At 34.0% G+C, this 19,761-nt stretch overlaps 1 protein-coding gene across 3 annotated transcripts in view; it reads left to right on the top strand.

The window, feature by feature from the left end:
* Positions 1–7,873: 7,873 nt before the first annotated feature.
* The window catches only part of LOC128999268 (retinoic acid receptor RXR-alpha-B-like), a 53,598-nt gene continuing 41,710 nt past the window's right edge, over positions 7,874–19,761 (top strand). For 2 of the 3 annotated variants that reach the window (XM_054425664.1, XM_054425663.1), the window contains exon 1: positions 15,488–15,642. In XM_054425664.1, coding sequence (XP_054281639.1) covers positions 15,570–15,642 — 73 coding nt within the window. In that variant the 5' untranslated portion in view covers positions 15,488–15,569. Of the gene's footprint in view, positions 8,249–15,487; positions 15,643–19,761 lie in introns of those variants that run through there. The other variant, XM_054425665.1, reaches the window with a different exon arrangement.

Here is a 19,761-nt window from a genome sequence, read left to right as displayed (position 1 = left end):
TTTTATAACTATTTGCAAATCTACACAAATTAGGATTTTCAACGACCCATTAAGTAACAAAATCGGCCTGGTAGAAGTCTAGATTTAGCTGTACAAAATTTAACAAAAATATATCTAATTCAGTACTTTCTGACCACTATAAATTTGGAGATCACTTAGCTTATTGCCAATAACTTTTAAATGGAGGGGAAATCGACAAAAGTGTCTAGATTTAGCTGTACAAAATTTAACAAAAATACATCTAATTCAGTATGTTCTGACCACTATAAATTTGGAGATCACTTAGCTTATTGCCAATAACTTTTAAATGGAGGGGAAATCGACAAAAGTGGATGTGATATTCTGAAAGAGAATAACATTTACTACACATAACTACTATGCATTTATTGAAAATACTTAATAAAGGTAGCCAAAAGCTGGCTACAAATAGAAACTTGAAAAAACAGTTTATAATGTATTTGTGTTATTTTTACTTTTTTACCACAAAGATTTAATAAAATCACACTTTCATAATTATTTGCTAATCTACATGAGTTGGGCTTTCCAATGGACCTATTAATTAACAAAATCGGCCCAGTATAAGTCTAGATTTAGTTGTACAAAGTTAAAAAAATATCCCTAACTCAGTATTTTCTCATTACTATAACTTCGGAGGTCGGAGGTTGCTTAACATTTTTGCAAATAACTTTTAAATGGTGAGGAAATCGACCAAAGTGTAAGGTGATATTCTGAAAGAAAATAAAATTTCCTACAAATTGATACCATAATCTTCTTGGAAACACTCAAAAAAGGCCGCATAAAGTCTCAAGCAAATAAAAAGTGTGAAAAACACCGTTTTCAATGTATTTCTCACCATAAATCATAACAAACACAAACTTTCATAACTATTTGTAAATCTACACGAATTAAGCTTTCCAACGACCCATTAATTAATGAATTCGGTTCAGTAGAACTCTAGATTTAGTTGTACAAAGATTTTTAAAACTGAATTATATATAGAATAGATATATTCATAAACAAGCAAACTACAACAGTTTACTTATTCATCATAAGAATAACTTGACAATTTTAAATTTAATTTTTTTTTTGTAATTTTCTCCGTAACCATTAGGCGTATAATAACGCTTCACACATACAAAATAGAGAGATAGAGTGCATAACATATTTTTACATTAAATGTTGTTTACAAATACCGCAAACATTTCCGATCACGTTTTCAAAGCAACGTGCTGGTAATAGTTTTACCAGCATATCTGAAAATTATATGCAAACCAACTTCTGTTCGTTGTATAAAAAGGTTTTAACTGACTGCTATAAGATCCCCGTGCGTATATAGTTTGGGCACACAGCTAGTATAAAATAGATTTAAAATGTTTACACATTAAAGACTAAACAGAAGAAAATAATTTATAAATATGTTGAGAGAATAAATACTTTTTGGATTTAAGACGAAATACGTGGGGCAATAGATCATAATAGTTCAATAAGTTAATTGTAAATTAGCATGCACCCTACGTTTTTTGTTTTAAATCTTACAAGTAATCTATGTTCTAAACATATTTATAAATTATTTTCTACTTTTTAGTGCGTTAAAAACGTGCCATTTTTAAAAAGTATTTTTATTTGTAAATTATTTCTCACTTTATTTAAGAAATACTGTATGAGTTTTTAATTGCTCCGTCACAGAAGACCTACAGATTAAGCGAGTTTCCAGTTTTTTTAGTTTCATCAAATAATCACCTTAAAAAATATTTAACGGGAAAAAAATAATGCTTCTAAATCCTAAGCTCAAAATATTACAAACATAATACTGTACAAGTTAAATAAAGGAAAAACTTACTTGTTTATTTCTTCTTGAAATATTATTGACAGCTCCTTGTTTTCCTTCTCGGCTCTCTTCAAAATATTATACCTCAGCTGCTGTTTAAAAAAAAAAAATTCATCACGGCACACTAAGCCCGGGGTGTGTGGTTTCCCTTTCTCAATTCGTCCAATTTCTGGGCCGCTTTCCCACGTTGCATCAAACCCCACTACACACGAGCCCGAACAATTTTTAGTGTTACATATCATTGAAACGTAATTACCTTTTTTAAAATGTCTTTTGAATTTAAAAATAAAACCGTCATCACTGACCCACTTAATTCCCTTCCACTTTCCTATCACTTTCCGAACGTACATCGTAGGTGTCACGAACAGAACTGGCAGATTTCATAATTTAGTGAAGTTATATACCATTAATAGCAAAGGATTAGAAGTAATCTCATTGGTCTAACGGTTAGACCCTCCCCAACCCTAAGACCAATGAGATGCAGGCGCTTTTGTTGTAAACTGTAGACTATGTATTTCTCCGTATCCAGCGCAGTGGGGAAATTCATGTTCTCCGCACATTCTGAGAAAACAACCAAAATCCTCGGTGGTAACAATATGCATGGACCTACGACTTAAACATATTCGGAAGTTAACATAGTTACTAACAGTTTAGTCAATTATATGTGATCAATATTTATAACATAAACAATAACATCTTCAACCCAAAATTTTATTATGTATTAGCTTTGACTAATAGTCAATGGTATTAGGTAATTCGTATTTATCTAGACATTATAATGGGTATGAAGTTTAATTTAATTTCACCTGTTAACCACGGGCTTCGCTCCGTTTAACTTCATGAGTATCAATCAAACGATTGATTGCCGTACCGGAAACACGCTACCCCGTTTCCCAGACATTATTTTTGAGGAAAAAAACAACAAACGTTAATTTTTGTATTGAAAAATTGTGAAAAATAGCTTCAATAAGTTGATGAATTATGTACTTAAAAATTAAAATACCTAATCGCACAATAGCCTACCCCAACAATTTGGTATTTGACTTTTCTTATTGTGTATCACAACGTTTATGGGAAACTCCAGAGCCACTGGGGCGGAGCCCGAATGTCAGATCAGAAAAAAAACTACTTAGTTTTCTTAATTAATACCTAAATAATCAGTGTACCAAATTTCTTCTAGGTAAATGGTAAGTAGAAGAATTAGTGATGAGTGAGTAAGTGAGGGCTTTGCATTTTATACGTATAAATTGATAAAAGAAATACCAAAGTTTCCTATACATAAAAAAAGAAGTACTATATCGCATTTCGTGCGGAATAAATATTTTAGTAGCAATTAGCCCTTCTGTAAACACAACAGATTATTAGCAGATGTTTGAGAACCTATTTGGAACGTATCTTCAATAGTTGTGGAGAACCATCTTACTAATATTATAAATCTGAAAGTTTGTGTTTTTGTGTAGCTCAATCACGCGATAACTACTGTACGGATTGTGCTGAAATTTGGCATGATGATAGCTAACATTCCCGATTAACATATAGGACTATTCTTATCTCAAAATTCCTTTCGGACACCACCCCAGTGGCTCTGCAGTTCCCCATGTTAACCTTATGAGTATTCATATTTAAAAGGAATTAAAGAATTTAGTAATCTGTTTCAACTTTACAAATTGGTTCTATAATATACAATAGCATTAAAAGTTATAAGGTTTCCAACAAGGTGCAGCACCATTATTATTTAATAGTAAACATTCTTTTTGCGTGGTAAACAATGTAACGATGAATCTTTTAATTTAAAAAAAAGATACTATGTCAAATGCAATTTTCAATTGTATATTAAGACTCCCCTGGTTCTTCTGAATTAAATAGACATGCATAATAGTAGGTTTGCTCTATATTTGTAATTTCTTCAGATTTTTTCTTAAAGGCCTGCAAACCGAAAAATAGGTTGGCGATTTCCCACTTCTAGCATTGGCCACTGCTAGGGTTAAGGAATAAAAATCAGCTGCTGTAACCAGTTGTAAATTTCAATTGTAGCAATAGCATAAATTGAAATTACTTATCTACTGATTTATTGAGCGGAGCGAAGCGAAGCGAAGAGAAGTATGTTATTTATATGGATTGCATCAACTTCAATGCAATCCATATATAAAGCCCATGAGCTTTTGAGAAAGCTACAAGTCACACCCCCACAAACCATATACTTAAAATGTTTGTCATGACGAGAAACCTCACACATAACAATCCATTATTTCATAAATTGCCCTTTAAGGTCGTAATTCATCTTATATAATAAAAATACCTCAACAGTACTTATTTGTTTGTTATTCTTTCAACTTATTACCTTTTTTATTTAAAACCAGGTGTGATTTTTTTGTATTACTGTATTCTGTTTTGCTTATTTCAGCTTAACTTAACCAATCAATAGTTTTATTATTACTTAAGAAGTCAAACGGGGTGAAGCCCGTGGGTAACTAGTCTTTATAACACTTCGGCTGAACATATTATATCTAAACTTACCAAGGTGTTTTTGTCTGATGTTTGGATAGTTATTATCAGTAGGGCAGGGTAAGGTTTTATTAAATTCTCGATGCTGGAAAAACTTTGTTGCAACATGCTACCTCGAATTGAAGCAGATCGTTTAGCATTCATTAGAAGTCATCAGTTAAAACTGAGACCAGAAATAATGTAGGTGAGCCTTAACGACGCAAATAGAGATATTTAAAATTATCTTCTAAAGTTTTCAAACAACTCTAAGATGTAACTTAAACTACTCGAATTTAAGCGTAATGTTTTCCTCTGCGTTATGTTTCATACTATACGGGTCATTGAGCCGCACGGGTTCTCTAGTACTATCTAATTACTGAAAATATGGTGTTGTTTTGAGAAATTTTACAAAACTGCAACATAGTGGCGCATAAATAAAATATTATTAAAAGCAGCAAAGATTAACAATCCATTGATTTAATTAATGGAAAAGGCGTTCCTGTCATCCCGCAATACGGCGGAGTTTGCAAAAATTATACTAGTTTTTGCAGGCGTTGTTTCGTGTGGTACTCAGCCATAACAATACAATAAGTGCCGGCTATGTATAACAAGCTTTATTTTTACATTAAATTTCCTTGTAACATCAAACTAAATTGTTAATGTAAGTGTAGTAAGATTATTAAAATTAATACAGTAGCATTTCTCAAAAATTTAAGTCGCCTTTTTAAAAAATGAAACTTAATTATGATATCGTTCTGGCCTAAAGTTTAATTATCGTTCTGATTTTAAAATATTTATTTAACATTACAAAGATTAAAGTAAACTATTCACCTACTATAGGAGGGTTTCGTATAATTATGTTCAAAAAATACAAAAGGATTTTTTTTATTCTAAGAAAATAAGCAGAAACTAGATTTATTTATTTTAGTAGCAAAAATGCTATACAAATATATAGCACGGGTTACTTTAGTATTAGTAATTAAAACCTTATCACATTTAAATACTATAATAATGATAGTATCAATAAACAAATGCATATTAGTTATATAAAGGAGACTTTGTCCTGACCGCACCAGCCTAACGGATGCGTTGGCCACTGGCAACAAGGTCTACCGGCAGCAAACACGACTACATCCCCTTCACCCGTCACGGAACTGGTTCAGCTCGGACATTTCGCACCACCAATCGTAGGTCAGGCTGGTGGTCGTAGACCTTGTTGGCCGCGGACCTTGGCGCGTCCCCACAACAGCTGACCAGCTGATTTACAGCCAGTGCTGCCAACGTAGTTCGCGCGCATACGACGTTGCCTGCATGTTACGCGCTCACTATTTCGTGCCTTCACGTTGCAAATCTGGAGTGAGACAAAGTAATTAGAGTGAGACAATGTTAACATTGTCTCACTGATGAGCGAATTGGCCACTTTGCTTTCTCAAATCAGTGAGAGAACATGTACATTGTTAGGTAACTGTAGGAAAAATGATTTTATTCGACCTTTTAAGTCTTCAATTCGATATGTGATGTGGAAAGCGAATAGGGACCTCTTGTCGGGAATTTTCGATTTTGAGTTATATATATATTTGAATTCCTTATTAAATTCCGAATCACTTGGTGCAAGTCCCATGTATCTACGATTTTTTTTTAAGTTATAAGACTTTGATATGTCGGTAAGGAAAAAGGGTAATTTTGAGAAAAACCATTTTGAAGATTTCAAATACGCATAAAAACAGTTTTTATCGTATTTATGAAACGATTTTGGTATCAAAAGAAAGCTTATAATGTCCTCTTTTGAGGCAAAAACCAATTTTTGTCTTAACTCCAAGTAGTTTTCATTTAAATAATTGTTTTATTTAAGCATGTCGTAAAAATCGCATTTCAGAAAAGGGACCTCTTGTCGGCCCTATGTTATTTCTCCATAATTAAGACAAGAAAAGGTACCTCTTTTCGGGACCGCAAAATTTGTGAGATATTTTGTTCTCCGTACACTATGAACTTTGTTGTAGTTCTCTTAATTTTGTCTAGAATGCAGGACAATTAATTTTTTGGACTAAAGTCTGTTTATAAAGTGAATATTAGAAATGGGACCTCTTGTTTTTATGGTGAAATAACATTGAGCGACAAGAGGTACCTTTTCTCAGACCGTGCAGAGGCTAACAAAATGATTTATTTCGACCTTTTACGTCTTCAATTCGATATTTTAACCAATACTGTCCTGTTCTATGATAAATATGAGGTATAACAATCGATAAAAACCCGAATTTCGATATTTTCGACCTTATTTACTTAGGGCCTATATCGGTGGTACTGAAAATTTTGCGTCGCCGACAAGAGGTCTCTTTTCGCTTTCCACATCCCAATTTTAACCGATACTGTTCTGTTCTATGATAAATAAGGTATAACAATTGATAAAAACACATTTTTAGTTTTGGTATTCCAACTTGCTAAAACACGCAAAACTTACAATTTGCTTCTAAAATATGCTTTGGTGAGTCGAAGGCTCAGTTGGTAGCATCACGGACTTCGGGCCCAAGGCAGTGATGTCGTGGGTTCGAATCCTGGTCACTGCCACTAAAATTTATCAGTACAGTTCACCTTCGTGTGTTCGTTCTGAATCGGCTCACCCCTTGCTTTGCTGGATACGTTCCACGCACAGATCTGTATAGTCTAGTGGACGGGCAAATGCAAGGTTGAAAGAGGCCGCCAACCTCTTAAAAAATAAAATACGGAAAGTAAATAAAAGAAACGTCTTATAACACTTAAAACATATATTTACGCGTATCCTGTTATTTACAAGACGGTAAATAAAAAAAGATGGTAAGTGGGGACACTCCAATCGCAGCATCAGACCCAATAGTTGAATGGCCGTTTTGTGAGTAACAGTATAAGCGTAAATATATGTTTTAAGTGTTATAAGACGTTTCTTTTTATTTACTTTCCGTGAATTTAATAACACGTACAATGCTAATCAAGAAGTTATCTTCTAAAATTAATTGCAAAATACCAGACCTTCATCTCTTTGGATGAGGGCGAGGGGGTTGACCCCCCAGACCCCCCTTGGGGGTACGGCACAGTACTATTCGCCAAGGGTGCCATATACTTTGGAATCTGACTAAGTCACTGGTTTGACTGTCCCTGGAAGCACTATACGTTATTAATGAACCATGATGCCTGGAGAATATGCCTTATAACTTTTAGATTAGAATCTTTACATGCCGTTCAGATTATGATTCATAATTTTATAATTATGATATAATTATAATTATTATTATAATTATGATTATAATTATTATTATAATTATGATTATGATTCATAATTTTATATGGGGAATTTGCGGTATTTGCCATGAAAAATCATCGCTGTAGAATTTGAAAACAATCTATTTCATGTCTCCTACTTCTGGAATGTAGATAGAAGTATGTTTAATCTATGGTAAGAGTTTATAATTAGATATTATTTTGTTGCGAGTTGGATTTGGATTGGATTGATCAAATATCTGAACTGAACTGAACTGAACCATGCAACCATGGAACCATATTAATTGTTGTTTGTTTGTGGAATGGAAAACCGTCTGTATTGATGCATTAAACTAATCTATTGATTCGTTTAAATCTACGTTTGTTTATATACCGAAAGTTTTTCAATTTAGGCCTAGTGTTTTTATAAATTTAATCCTGTTGCATTTGCATTATAGGTTAGGAAAAGTCGTTGTCTTCAATTGAAACCGAGCACCAATTCAGTTCATCGACCTTGAATAATAGTTGTGTTACTGCTCAGCCATGTTTTCTCTCGAATAGAAAGTGGGCCAAGTGCTGATGTTATACCGATAGAAGTAAACGTTGTGTGGATTTAAATATTAGTAATATTGTAGTATTGTGTTATCCCGTCATCATTTTGAAATTTAAAAACCAGCCTAATGGAAATGGACGCATCTGATCGAGGTATGTGTGTTCTACATTTTGTTCTTTTAAGGTTAAGCTCCAATAAGTTTTAGGCCTATAGGCCTACCACTTGATTTACACACATAAGTCTAGACTAGCCCAAGCATGATGTTATTGCATAGAACTAACCTATTATCTCTATTGTTTAGTTAGGTCTAACTTAGGCTACTAATAAATATGAGAACGCCTAAAAGCTTAGCCTAAGTTACCTCAACATAAAGACATAAGTTAGGCATCCTAAACTTAGGGCTAACTTACTGCTAGCCTTGCTACGAAACTAAAAGTTAAATTTTTTTATTGATTGAGGTGTAAATTTATTTTAAATGGCTACTTAACCCTCCAAGTGTCCATAGTTTAGGCCTTAATGTCCACCTATTTTTGGCGCATTTGCAAGGTTTTATTAAAACGGATCTGAGAAGCTTAAAACAATGTTAATTCTAATGTTCTATATATACCATTTTGTTTGGAAAATCATGGGCTTCAATATTATATATAAAACATAAGGAACATTTTTTCAAAAAAAAATTTTTTTAGGTAAAAAAAATATAATTTCGAAAATTAGCCTAAAAAAAAAAATAAGTTTGCGCTCAATGAAATTGTATAAATTATAGGCCTATAAATATTTGAAAATAGCCACTTTGTTCTAAATTTTATGAGGATTACAAATATATAATAATATAAGGAAGTAGATTTGCAAATAAATAAGTTATGGGCAAAAAACAGATTTCAGTACATAGCGTTTAGCTAAGAATGCATAGCCTAACCATAGCTAGGAATCTGGCTGATAATTTACATCAATATCACTACCTACTTCTTCAGGATCATCAACCAGCACTTCAAAACCACTTAAATCTTCTTATAATGCACCACGTATATCACTACTTTTGATTTTTAACACTAAAACAATGATAAACGTAATAAAACACATCAGTCATCGGTCCGAGGGTAACCTAGCTGTTTACAAATACACGCACGTCAGCTGTCTGCTACAATTACGATCGGCTCACAGAACATACAGCGCTGAGACAGACCTCTGGAGAAAGCTTAGAATATTACGGAAAGAACGATACCTAACTCGATCCAGTTCAATCCGATTCAGTCACTCATAGAGCCTTCGCCGTAAACGATGTCTGCGTGTCGAAAAATCGACAAGTAACACTACACAAAGTGTGCTGCTTGTCGAATTTTCGTCAAGTAACACTGGGAGGGTTAACGTACCGTTTTTTTTTTCATGCTGAAAGCTGAATGCCAAAATAAGTTAACATAACTTTTTAAGCTAAGTTACAGTAGGCTACAATAAGTTTTTGTTGAGTGGATTACTAAGTAAAGTGTGTATAAAATGAGAAAACATATCAGCCTACAAACTTAAGTGCATTGAGTGGTTTGGATGGTGGTTTGGGCGAGTCCCAAGTTCTAGCGGTGCCTGCCTAGGTTTTCTTAACCCTTGAAGGAAAGGAAAGCTGTTAGCTGTTTACATTCCTGTGATGCAAAATAAACATCGGTAAGTTACTTGTTTCGGGCCTTTAGTTATTTAAAGTTAAGTTTGTTTAAGTTTAAGTTAGCTCCGCATGTTAAGATTTTGTCCAAAAAATACCTAACCACCAAAGTGGTGTTGCCAGTCATAAGTTAAGTTATCTGACTCTAATTGACACGCCTTGTTCATGGATTTGCCCAAAACAATGTTTACAGCGAACCCTTCCCTTCACTTCAATCTGAGATGCGAGGTTGGCCAACTTGCAGAGGGTTTCTTCGCATGTGCCATATCTAGGTTTTTGTTTTATTTCTTAAGAATTCATCTAGGCCTATCGCATAACTTAACTTATAATCCTTATATATAATACGTGAAGGCGATCTACGAAACACTACCGGTACTCCTCCTCCGATAAGAATGGACAGATTTTTACAAATGATGTGTCAAAATTAAGTAGCCATGTTTTTTTTTTGTTTAGACAACCCTTTAATTAATTCCTGTATGTTACCGGTAATAAAAGTCTTCGGGCTTTGCCCCACAGGTCATCAAAATCCCAATGTATTTCTTGTGAAAAAATTTTGTTTAGGCTACTTTAACAGACAAATACTGAAATTTGTATTAATTACAGCTTTTCATAGTAACCGTACACATGATAGGCTACACACAAGAGCATTTGTTTTCAGAGTGAGTTCGTTTTCAGTTTTGACAACCTAAGTGGAGTGAGCGTTCGTTTTCAGAGTGAGTTTGTTTCCAGTTTCCAGGGCCTAACTGTATAACTAGAGTGGAGTGATTGATTACGGTACATTATCTTTGAGTTGACTCTTTTAAGTCATCGGAAATTGTGACTGTTATTTGTTTTGAAATATAACGCCTATAATACTTTGCAATTGCTCGAATTTAAGAAACATGTGCACTAGTTTTTAAAATTTACGGCAACTTAAAATTTGTTCTTTTTAAGATTCAAATAAATGGTCGCTTTTTTGCAAATCAAATCTCTGGCTACTGTAAAAAATGTAATCTGATTGGATTAACTTCAGGTTAGGCCTACTTTGGTTGTTATTGTTTTTCCTTTTGTACCTACGTTATTACTAGGCCTCTGAGCCTAATATGAAGCATGGATAAAATCTTTATATGATATGATTATCGAAGATAAATTGGGCTAACATAAGTTTCCAGCAGTCATAGTTATATATAGCCTATGCTACATGATTGAAAACATGCAACATAAACCTCAATAGGCTACATGTAGTTTTTAATGTGATTTTTTTTGTACGTTCACTATAGAGTTGTATGCAGACAAAGTTATGTTTTTTGTTTTACCAATAGGCTACATGGTTACTTTTTGTACCTATCCCAATTTGGCAATCAATCATTGAGATGGGGACACTCCCTATGAGCATGTATTTTAACACAAATATGAGTAAAGGATGATTGTAGAATGGTATGAGATGATCTGTGTAGCCTAGCTTTATTTCTGCCTAAGATCAGCTTTTTAATTCGCCAGACAGAATCATTTAGGCATATTTAAAGCCCAATGATCAGGAACAGCTAGGTCCAGTTTTGAAATCGAACCATTGTATGCCTAGGCTACTTGACTTAATTCCTGTTATCCCATGGGGATCGTAGAGCCGCCACAAACACCTTCCATTATTCTTGATTCTACTCCCCATCAGCTTGATTTACACCCCAGTTTTTTTTCCCTCTTCCTTGATTTCTTTGTCGACCGACCTCTTCGCGGGTGTCTCTTTTCCAATTTCCCGGAGGGTTCCACTCGAGGGCTTGGTGACTATTGGTGTAGCTTGGCCTTCTTAGCATATGGCCAATCCAGCCAAACTTTCTTTCCTCGAAGGACTCATTTAGGCCTACTGGGCTCTGGTTTGTCACTCTCATTGCTCTAACATTCTATATCCCAATTCTTGACCGTATTTTCATGCGAAAAGACTGAGCCATTTTGTCTGTCCGGTTTGTTTCATTTGTAGCGGTTTCAGTAGGCCTAATAGTTTGAATTTTAGAGAAAGCAGGTTATTTAGCTATCTCCGATCCTGATGAAGGGAGCCTTCTTTCTATGATCTCAGTCTACCGGGTTTTCTGTCTGGGCGTTCTCCCGTAGCCTTTAGGGTTTCCACCTTCCACAAGGCAGTGGGGTCTAGGCTATTCTGCCTCCTTCACCATATTGCTTTCTTCCCCTGTTAGAGCCATTGGCCAGTTTTCTCCTGTAGCCCTAGGTTGGGGTCCTAACAGGGCGCTACCATCCGGAGCCAGATGGACCCTGGTTTTTTTACCGGGGTTGTTACTCCTCCGACTTCTCTTCCCTACCACAATTGCAAAATAGGTCCCAGGCTTGCCACCGGCGTAGCAGAGTTATTGTATAGGCCTATGTATGGAAATAAAGTATATTCTATTCTATGTACAGTAGACCCCCTCTTAACTGACCCTAACGGGACCGGTCCTAGGTCGGATAGCCTAACTCCAAAGGTAGATTAAAACAGGCAACCCCTAAAAACTCAAAAAATGAAGTGCTACTCATTGACTAACGATAAGTCACACATTAAACCCAAAACCCAGTAGCCTAAAGTTAAGTACATTCAGTTGAAAAATTATTGTCGTAGGCAAGAGGCAATACAAATTCATATTTTAACACCCTTTGTAATATAGTAATATCAATTGATCCTTCAAATCTACCTTAATATAGTATTTTAAAACAAAAAATTAAAGATACAAGCAACCATTCCGTTATGAGACGGAAAGTTTATTTAAGGTCTGTTGAGTTTAGCGTATTGTTCCCATTGCCAATTGTGGGAGCAGAAATTCCGAGATTCCTAAAAATCAGCGGTTAAACCGAACTGCTCTCAAAACAAGGTCAGTTAAAACAAACTGCAATATTCTACGAGCGAGAATGGGTAATCCAATTATCAGTTAATGCAAGGTCGGATAAGAGGGGGTCTACTGTACACCTTGTACAAATACTCTAACTTGTTATTGCTATGTAATTGTTGCTTCATATCTACCATAGTATTGGTCCACAATTGACCGGATGTAGGTATGTATAGCAGTACCAACCTGTTTATAGCCATACATCGGACATCAAATGTCTACTTTCACTTTTAATGAGGACATGAATGTGCCTTTCAAATACCTTTACTACGGCCACCTGTGTATAGACTTTGCATCATATTAGGGACTGAGGAATCATTTTTGTCTTTTTTTCATAACAAATATTTTAAATCAAGTAGCTTTTCTAATGCCAAAACGCCGAATGTTAAGATGTATGGGATGAGACAATAATGAGTGACGAGTGAATGGGATGTAACTTAGATCAGCTGGCTCTTGAGCCAGTATTTATCTAAATCACAACGGACAGCGGAGTTCAATATTAATAATTAATCTTCTGACCTTATTTGTGAATCAGGATTGAACTGACCCTCCTGGTTACTAGGCGAGCATTTTATCTACTCAGCCAACCTGCTATTATGATAGGATATGTCGTTAAATGCCATTTAGGCTATTGAGTGTTTTTAAATACTATAGGCAATAGTGTAAATTAAAGTGGCAATCACAATGTGCATGGACACAATAGTTGTTTGTGTAACTAGTGGGCGAAGTGGTACTTTGCTGCACATGAGAGAAATGCTTACATACAGCAAAGGCAATTTGCACTCATGTTACACATTATACTTTCCTACAGTTACTATAAATCATATAAATAATTAGTCTCTCAAACACTGTACAACACGTTTTTAATCTCAGATTAATTTAATACCACTAGCATAATAATACACTGCACATTCTTAATTGACACAATCTATAACATCTTAATCGCATCAAAACTACAAAGAATTCAGCTCCATAATCTATCTAGGCATATCTTATTCTGTATTATTATAAGCGCCTTAATCTGGGCTGTTGAAACAATCTAACTCAATCGGTAGAGCAATTTTTAACGGTATGACTTCAGTTAAGGTACAGTCCAGCTCATGACCGGTGTTTGGGACATGTTTCCACAACACGTTTGTGAAATGAAATGAAATGAAAAAAATGCTTTATTGTACAAGAAGGTTATTGACATACATAAACATGACAATTTTAAAACAATATAGTTGATAAACAACCGGCTGTTCTGGTTGATAAACAACCGTCTTTTCTGGTTGAGACTTTACCTTTGAAGAAAAAATATATCCTACATGAATTTAAACAACATTTAGCACAAAAATAAAATAAAAGTTTTCCAAACACACAATATTCCACAAAAGAACCCCATTTAAAACTGTACTTTAATATAACTTATCTCTTTAGCAAAGGGAAGATCTAAGATTTATTAGCGAATTTCCCTATAGGGAAGTAGCTATTACCGTAGGTGGCATGGTAAGACCTAGGCCCGGGACCGATTTACTTTTTCATTTTGATGTCCCCAGAGGCCAAAAACACCATTCGTTCAAATTTATATAGATTTATATACTGTATATATATGTGTCCGTGAACGCGATAACTTGAGTAATTTTTGTCCAATTTTGATGAAATTTGGTTTAAAGGTTTAAAGCGGGATAAACCTGAATGAGTTCGCGAACCAGCATGATACTATGGGAACGGGGATTTATGGGGGGTTTTATGGGGTAAAAATAGGTTTTTCCATTTTTGACCCTAAAAACACAAAATTTCACAATTTCTTTCTAAACCATTTTGTAGAGCTTAAAAAAACAAATAATTAGGATATTGAAGCGCTCGTTATTATGCGCCTAATGGTTACGGAGAAAATTCAAAAAAATTGTAATTTTAAAATTCCCATGTTATTCTTATGGAGAATGAGTCAACTGTTGTAGTTTGCTTGTTTATGAACATATGTTGATAACATTTGGAAAATACATTGATTTTTTATTAAACTACATTACCTTTTAACATTTTGCATTTAAAAACACACTTTTTTACCCTCCCTGTTGATATTTTTAAGGAGACATTTTAGTGTAAATCCAATCAGGCAAATGGAAATTCGCTAAGTCTGCAGGTTTGCTGCGGCGAGGGAATTTTTTTACTATTACAGAATGAAGAGTACATTCTTAAATCTGTGACACTATTAAGTAAGATTATAATTGCGATGAAACTGAAAAAAAAAACATTGATTCTAGGTACTTATCATAATCAGTGCTTATACTATATTTTTAAAAAGCCTTCTGACCCACAAGTCTTAAAAAAAGGTTAGGCCTATACCTACCAGGGTGTACAAAACATGTTTTAAGTTTAGAACATTCCAAAGAAAGCTAGTTTTTGTTACAAAATAATTTGTCTTCAGACGTTTTTCTTCTATGTTTCCAACAGAAATGTTGTTTTGAACAAGAATTGCAGAGCTTGTTAATGTGCCATAAAGCATGTTTGTAGAATTCCCTATTAGCTAAATAAATCCATTTTCTGTATAGTCTTCATAAAAATTAATATAATATTTTTATTGACGTAACCCTTTATATAGTAAAAATTAATGTCATATTTCTTGTAATCAGTAGTTGTAGTTTGGTTAATTGGTCGATTTTAATTTTAGTTCTCTATATTTTATTTTTAGTAAACCAATAATTTTTCAAGCGAAGCATCCGATTATAGTAGGTGCGGGTGGTGATAAATACATCCCCATCACCTAAGCGATGACCTCACCCTTGATATGTCGTCATAATCGATGCGGGTGTCGCGGCGTGACCAAGGTCGTGACGCCATGTTCGGCAGTGTTCGGCGTCGCTCGGCAATGTTCGACTCGGCTCGGTCGTCGTCGGCCGCCGTCGTCGGTAAGTGTGTCAGTGGGTGCCGGTTAGTGGGTCAGTGCGATAGACTATGTGATCCGCGGAGCCGGTAAAGACGGTAAATGTAAACATGATCAAGAAAGAGAAACCAATGATGTCTGTAGCTGCGATAATACAGAGCGCCGCCCACCACTGGGGCAGAGGTAAATTTTAAGTTTTGTAGTATAAAAATATTTGCGTAACAAATTTTGTTAGGATAATTTTTAAAAATAAAAATATTGTAGACGCGATGGATGAGTACACAGTTAAAAGGTTCAGAGTGGTATTAATAAAATTAGTTTTGAAGTATCCGTACAATTTTAAAAAAGTTTATAAAATAACAATTTAATTATCAAGTAAATATTTACTTTTTGTACCAGTGTACTAGTGCCTGAAGATGGAAACCTAGTTTCTGAAAGCGCTAGTGAATAAAATAAAATTATTATAGGCCCATATTGTCCTTGTTGAACTTGTAAATTTATTTATACATTTCATTAACCATTTAATTGATAAAAAATTGTTTAGCTTGTTAAAAAAAATAGGCGCGTCTAAAGAGTGTAATGATTTGGAGATTCAAAGTAATTTTAAATTGATTTCATATAAAACCACTTTTAAGAGTCAATCAAATTAATTTGTGTCATTATTTATGAAGCTTTTTATCTATGAAACTAAATGTACATTCTTATCGTTTTGTGATGTTCACTACACTCTTGTTTTTTAAGGGGAAAAATTTCGTTTTCTCAAGTCGCAATTACAATTTTAATATTTAAACATAAGCATAGGCAAACAAACATTAACCATTAAAAAAGGCATTATTTTAAATTTTTCAAAAATATGATAAGATATAACGTCTCTGTTCTCCACATACAGGAATATTTTTCTTCTTTGTTATATTATTTAAAAAGTTAAACAATATTGAAAACATTTTTGTACGGAGTTATAATTGTGTAATTTGTAAATATTTTGGTGAAATAAATAATATTTTGATTTGATTATAGTAATAACCTTAATGGGTCCATAGTCTATGTGTACAAATTAAACTATTACATGCGGACATACATTTTATAATAATTTGTTAGCTTCAACAATTATCCTAGTTCCACAGGTTGGAATGTAATATTTTCAAGATCTTGAGAAATAAAGCTTTACATTCAGAGTAAACCCCGTATCTTGTGTAATAATAACTGTTCTATAATTGATAAAAAATTGCATGACTCGTTGGGGGATAAAAGCACGTTCAAAACTATTTCAATTTGTTTCAAACATTAGTTTCTGTCATTGTTTTACAGTATAAAATATAAAATTAAAGAGATATACAAATAAATAAACACATTAAATAATAAAATTATTTAGGATATAAAAGACAGTAAAATGAAATCCCATAAAATAATTATAGTTTAACTAATTAATTTGGGATTTTACACGCACGATTCATTATGTAGCGCCAGTGAACATTTCTTTATGTAGTCCATGTAGTGTTCATGTATTCTATGTTAGGCCTAGGTGTTTTTATCACACCGTCTCATATCAAGATAGCGCCACTAGTTCTCGGCAGCGATGTGACAAACATTTGAAGATATCAACACTTGCCGTCCGTTGCGGAATATCCGGCAATTGTGTTGCATCAGTGGTGCATACGAGAGCGGGGGAGGTAGTGAGTGGTGGGGGAGGGGAGGGATGCAATAATTAATCGCTGTACAAAAGCGTGAGCTGTGAACTTGACTTTGCTTGTTATTTTCCAAGGCCGCGCCGCCTACGCGTAGCACAAATTCTTTGAAAACCACTTCTGAATGAGCAACTGTTGGATCAACATTTTGGACGTGGGGATGTTGACCGGGGACAGATTTGTTTTGACTTTGTTGATTAATAATTCAAAATGTAAGTGTAGGAAGGGTCATACAAAAATGCTGCATTATATCGTAGACCGTAGAGCACCCTCGGCCAGATGCTATGGCATTTGCTATAGTTGTGCCATTGCAACGATCATACACCATAAACCAGCTCCTACAAAAATAACATCAATTGAAGAATGATGGGATATGTTTGATAAGACCCACTTATTCAAAATTTACAAAAATACCAGATTAAGTCATAAATTACGTATATTTAAATTATTTAATAAATCTAAACAACCTGGTTATTTATTGGATTGAAATCAATTGTTTGCGAGTTTTACACGCTGATTGATAAATTATGAACAATAATAATGACTCTCCAAACTAGCTATGCATTTGTTTAGATGTCTTACAAATTGTTCGTACACAAAGTTGAAATAAAAACATTATTAGGTTTCTTGAGAATACCAATTGATTTTTTGTTAAAGTGACAATTTTAAATTAACAAAAAACCACAGTATCGGATCAACCATCAGTTCTCGTTTTACCAGCAGTTTTCAATTAACCATAAGTTGTTCTCAGTTAACTAGAAGCTCTTGATTAACATCCCGGTCAACATACAATTCTCTAATAATATTAGTTATTGGTCGTCAATCGTGTATCAAATAACCATACGATGTTTTAAATAATATTTTGTATTACTTTAGATGTAAAGGTTATACAGTAATAATGAGGTTTTTCGGTAGACAATCGATGAACTACCGTCATCAATTAGAACTTAATTCCACCATAAACCCTATATCTCCTCTACTATCACCTTGAATTCATAATTCAGCTTAAACACGGCGAGTATTAGTAATGATAATGATAACAATCTAGTTCTAGTTAAACCATTGTAGACAATTTGCTCTACGAGTGCAGTGTTAAGTGTGTGGGGGAGGTGTCAATCTGATTGTTGAACAGCTGTGTGGGGGAGGGGGGGGGGGTGTTTGACCTTGGCACGAGAGTAAACTACTTCCTAGTCGGGTTGACCTTTGTTAGCTCTTATTGCAACGATCTAATCAACCGTGGACACCGGTGCCGCACCTAGACATACCTCTATCTCAGTCAACCACTGATTACCCCACTTAATGTGATCAAGCCTACTCAGTATTGGTAATCTTATACATTACAATCATCAGAGTTATTTTATACATTAAAAATATTATGGGGAAAGTACCCGTATTTTTCTGTGGTATGGAGTGCTATTCGAGAAATAAACTGGATTCCAGCAATTAGTAAAAACATATTTTACAACAATTTAAATTTTTTAGAGGTAAAAAAACCTCTCAAATAAAGTAATATTCTTGCTATCACAATAAATTAACTTAATGCAGTGGATATCAAACAATTTCAGTTGCAAGGGATATCAGAGTTTTGTCGTGTTTGGGTTATTAAAAATAACTTTTATAAATAATATTTTGAAAAAAAGTTAAACGTGCTACATGTCAATATACTAATACATTACTACTGTATCTGAAAGTTATAAATTTTCTGATATTTGTTTCGTACCAATTAAATTATTAAATATTTCATTTAATGAGATTGTGTGAATTTAATGTAGAATTACGGTAGCACCATCCTCCTCTCTCCGGAACTTAAGTTATGTTATTTTTCGTTATTTTTTGCAACCGACTGATGTTAGTTTGATGGATTCATAAAGCCGGAATTAATAAATAAACTAAATTGTTTCCGTTTTACCTTGAATAAAAACAATGATAGCAGTTTGTATAATGATAAAAATTTGTACCTACGATAATGAGCAAAAATATTGTGAAAATTAGTATGTGTATAATATACGCGAATTCGAAATACAGTATACGGAAATATAGTATGTATAAGTATATATACTATCAGGAAAAGTAATTGTAGGCCTAGTTGTTATTTTCAACTTTATTGTGTAGTCGAGGTATGGGTATCAGGTCGCCATGTAATGTGTGACCTTCATTGCGCCATTGAGAAAACCATTAGTCCATTAGCTTTTAACACAAACCTCCATCTCCTCTCCACTAGTGTTTTATACTGTCATTGTGTAAACGGGTCGTGTTGGTATTGTTCGTGTTACTTTGAAAAATAAGAGACTCTCTTTAAGTTAACGAATTGTGTAGTAGAGCTTGTTGGACGTTGATTTGACGAATGAGGAAGGGTGAAGCAACTAATTAATAAGTGTCAAAATAAATTACTTGACAGTGTAAATTAATTAGCAGAATGTTTCCCCAAGATGCCATGTTAGCCCCATGATCAAAAGCAGGTACATGTAGTACTAAAAGTTTTAAAACGTGATATATTCATAAAACGAATCTTTAAATTATTTATCTACCTCTTGAATTAACCACTACCTTTCTAGCCTTTCGGGTTTGGTTTCCCTATATAATGTAGCCTGATATTTATCGAGATACATCAAGATAA

The sequence above is a fragment of the Macrosteles quadrilineatus genome, unplaced genomic scaffold (genome assembly GCF_028750875.1).
Source record: "Macrosteles quadrilineatus isolate MER2022 unplaced genomic scaffold, UCM_ALF_1.0 Scaffold_8__2_contigs__length_117827958, whole genome shotgun sequence".
Taxonomy (NCBI): domain Eukaryota; kingdom Metazoa; phylum Arthropoda; class Insecta; order Hemiptera; family Cicadellidae; genus Macrosteles; species Macrosteles quadrilineatus.
The sequence above is the reverse complement of the archived record's forward strand: the minus strand, read 5'-3'. Positions and strand labels throughout refer to the sequence as shown.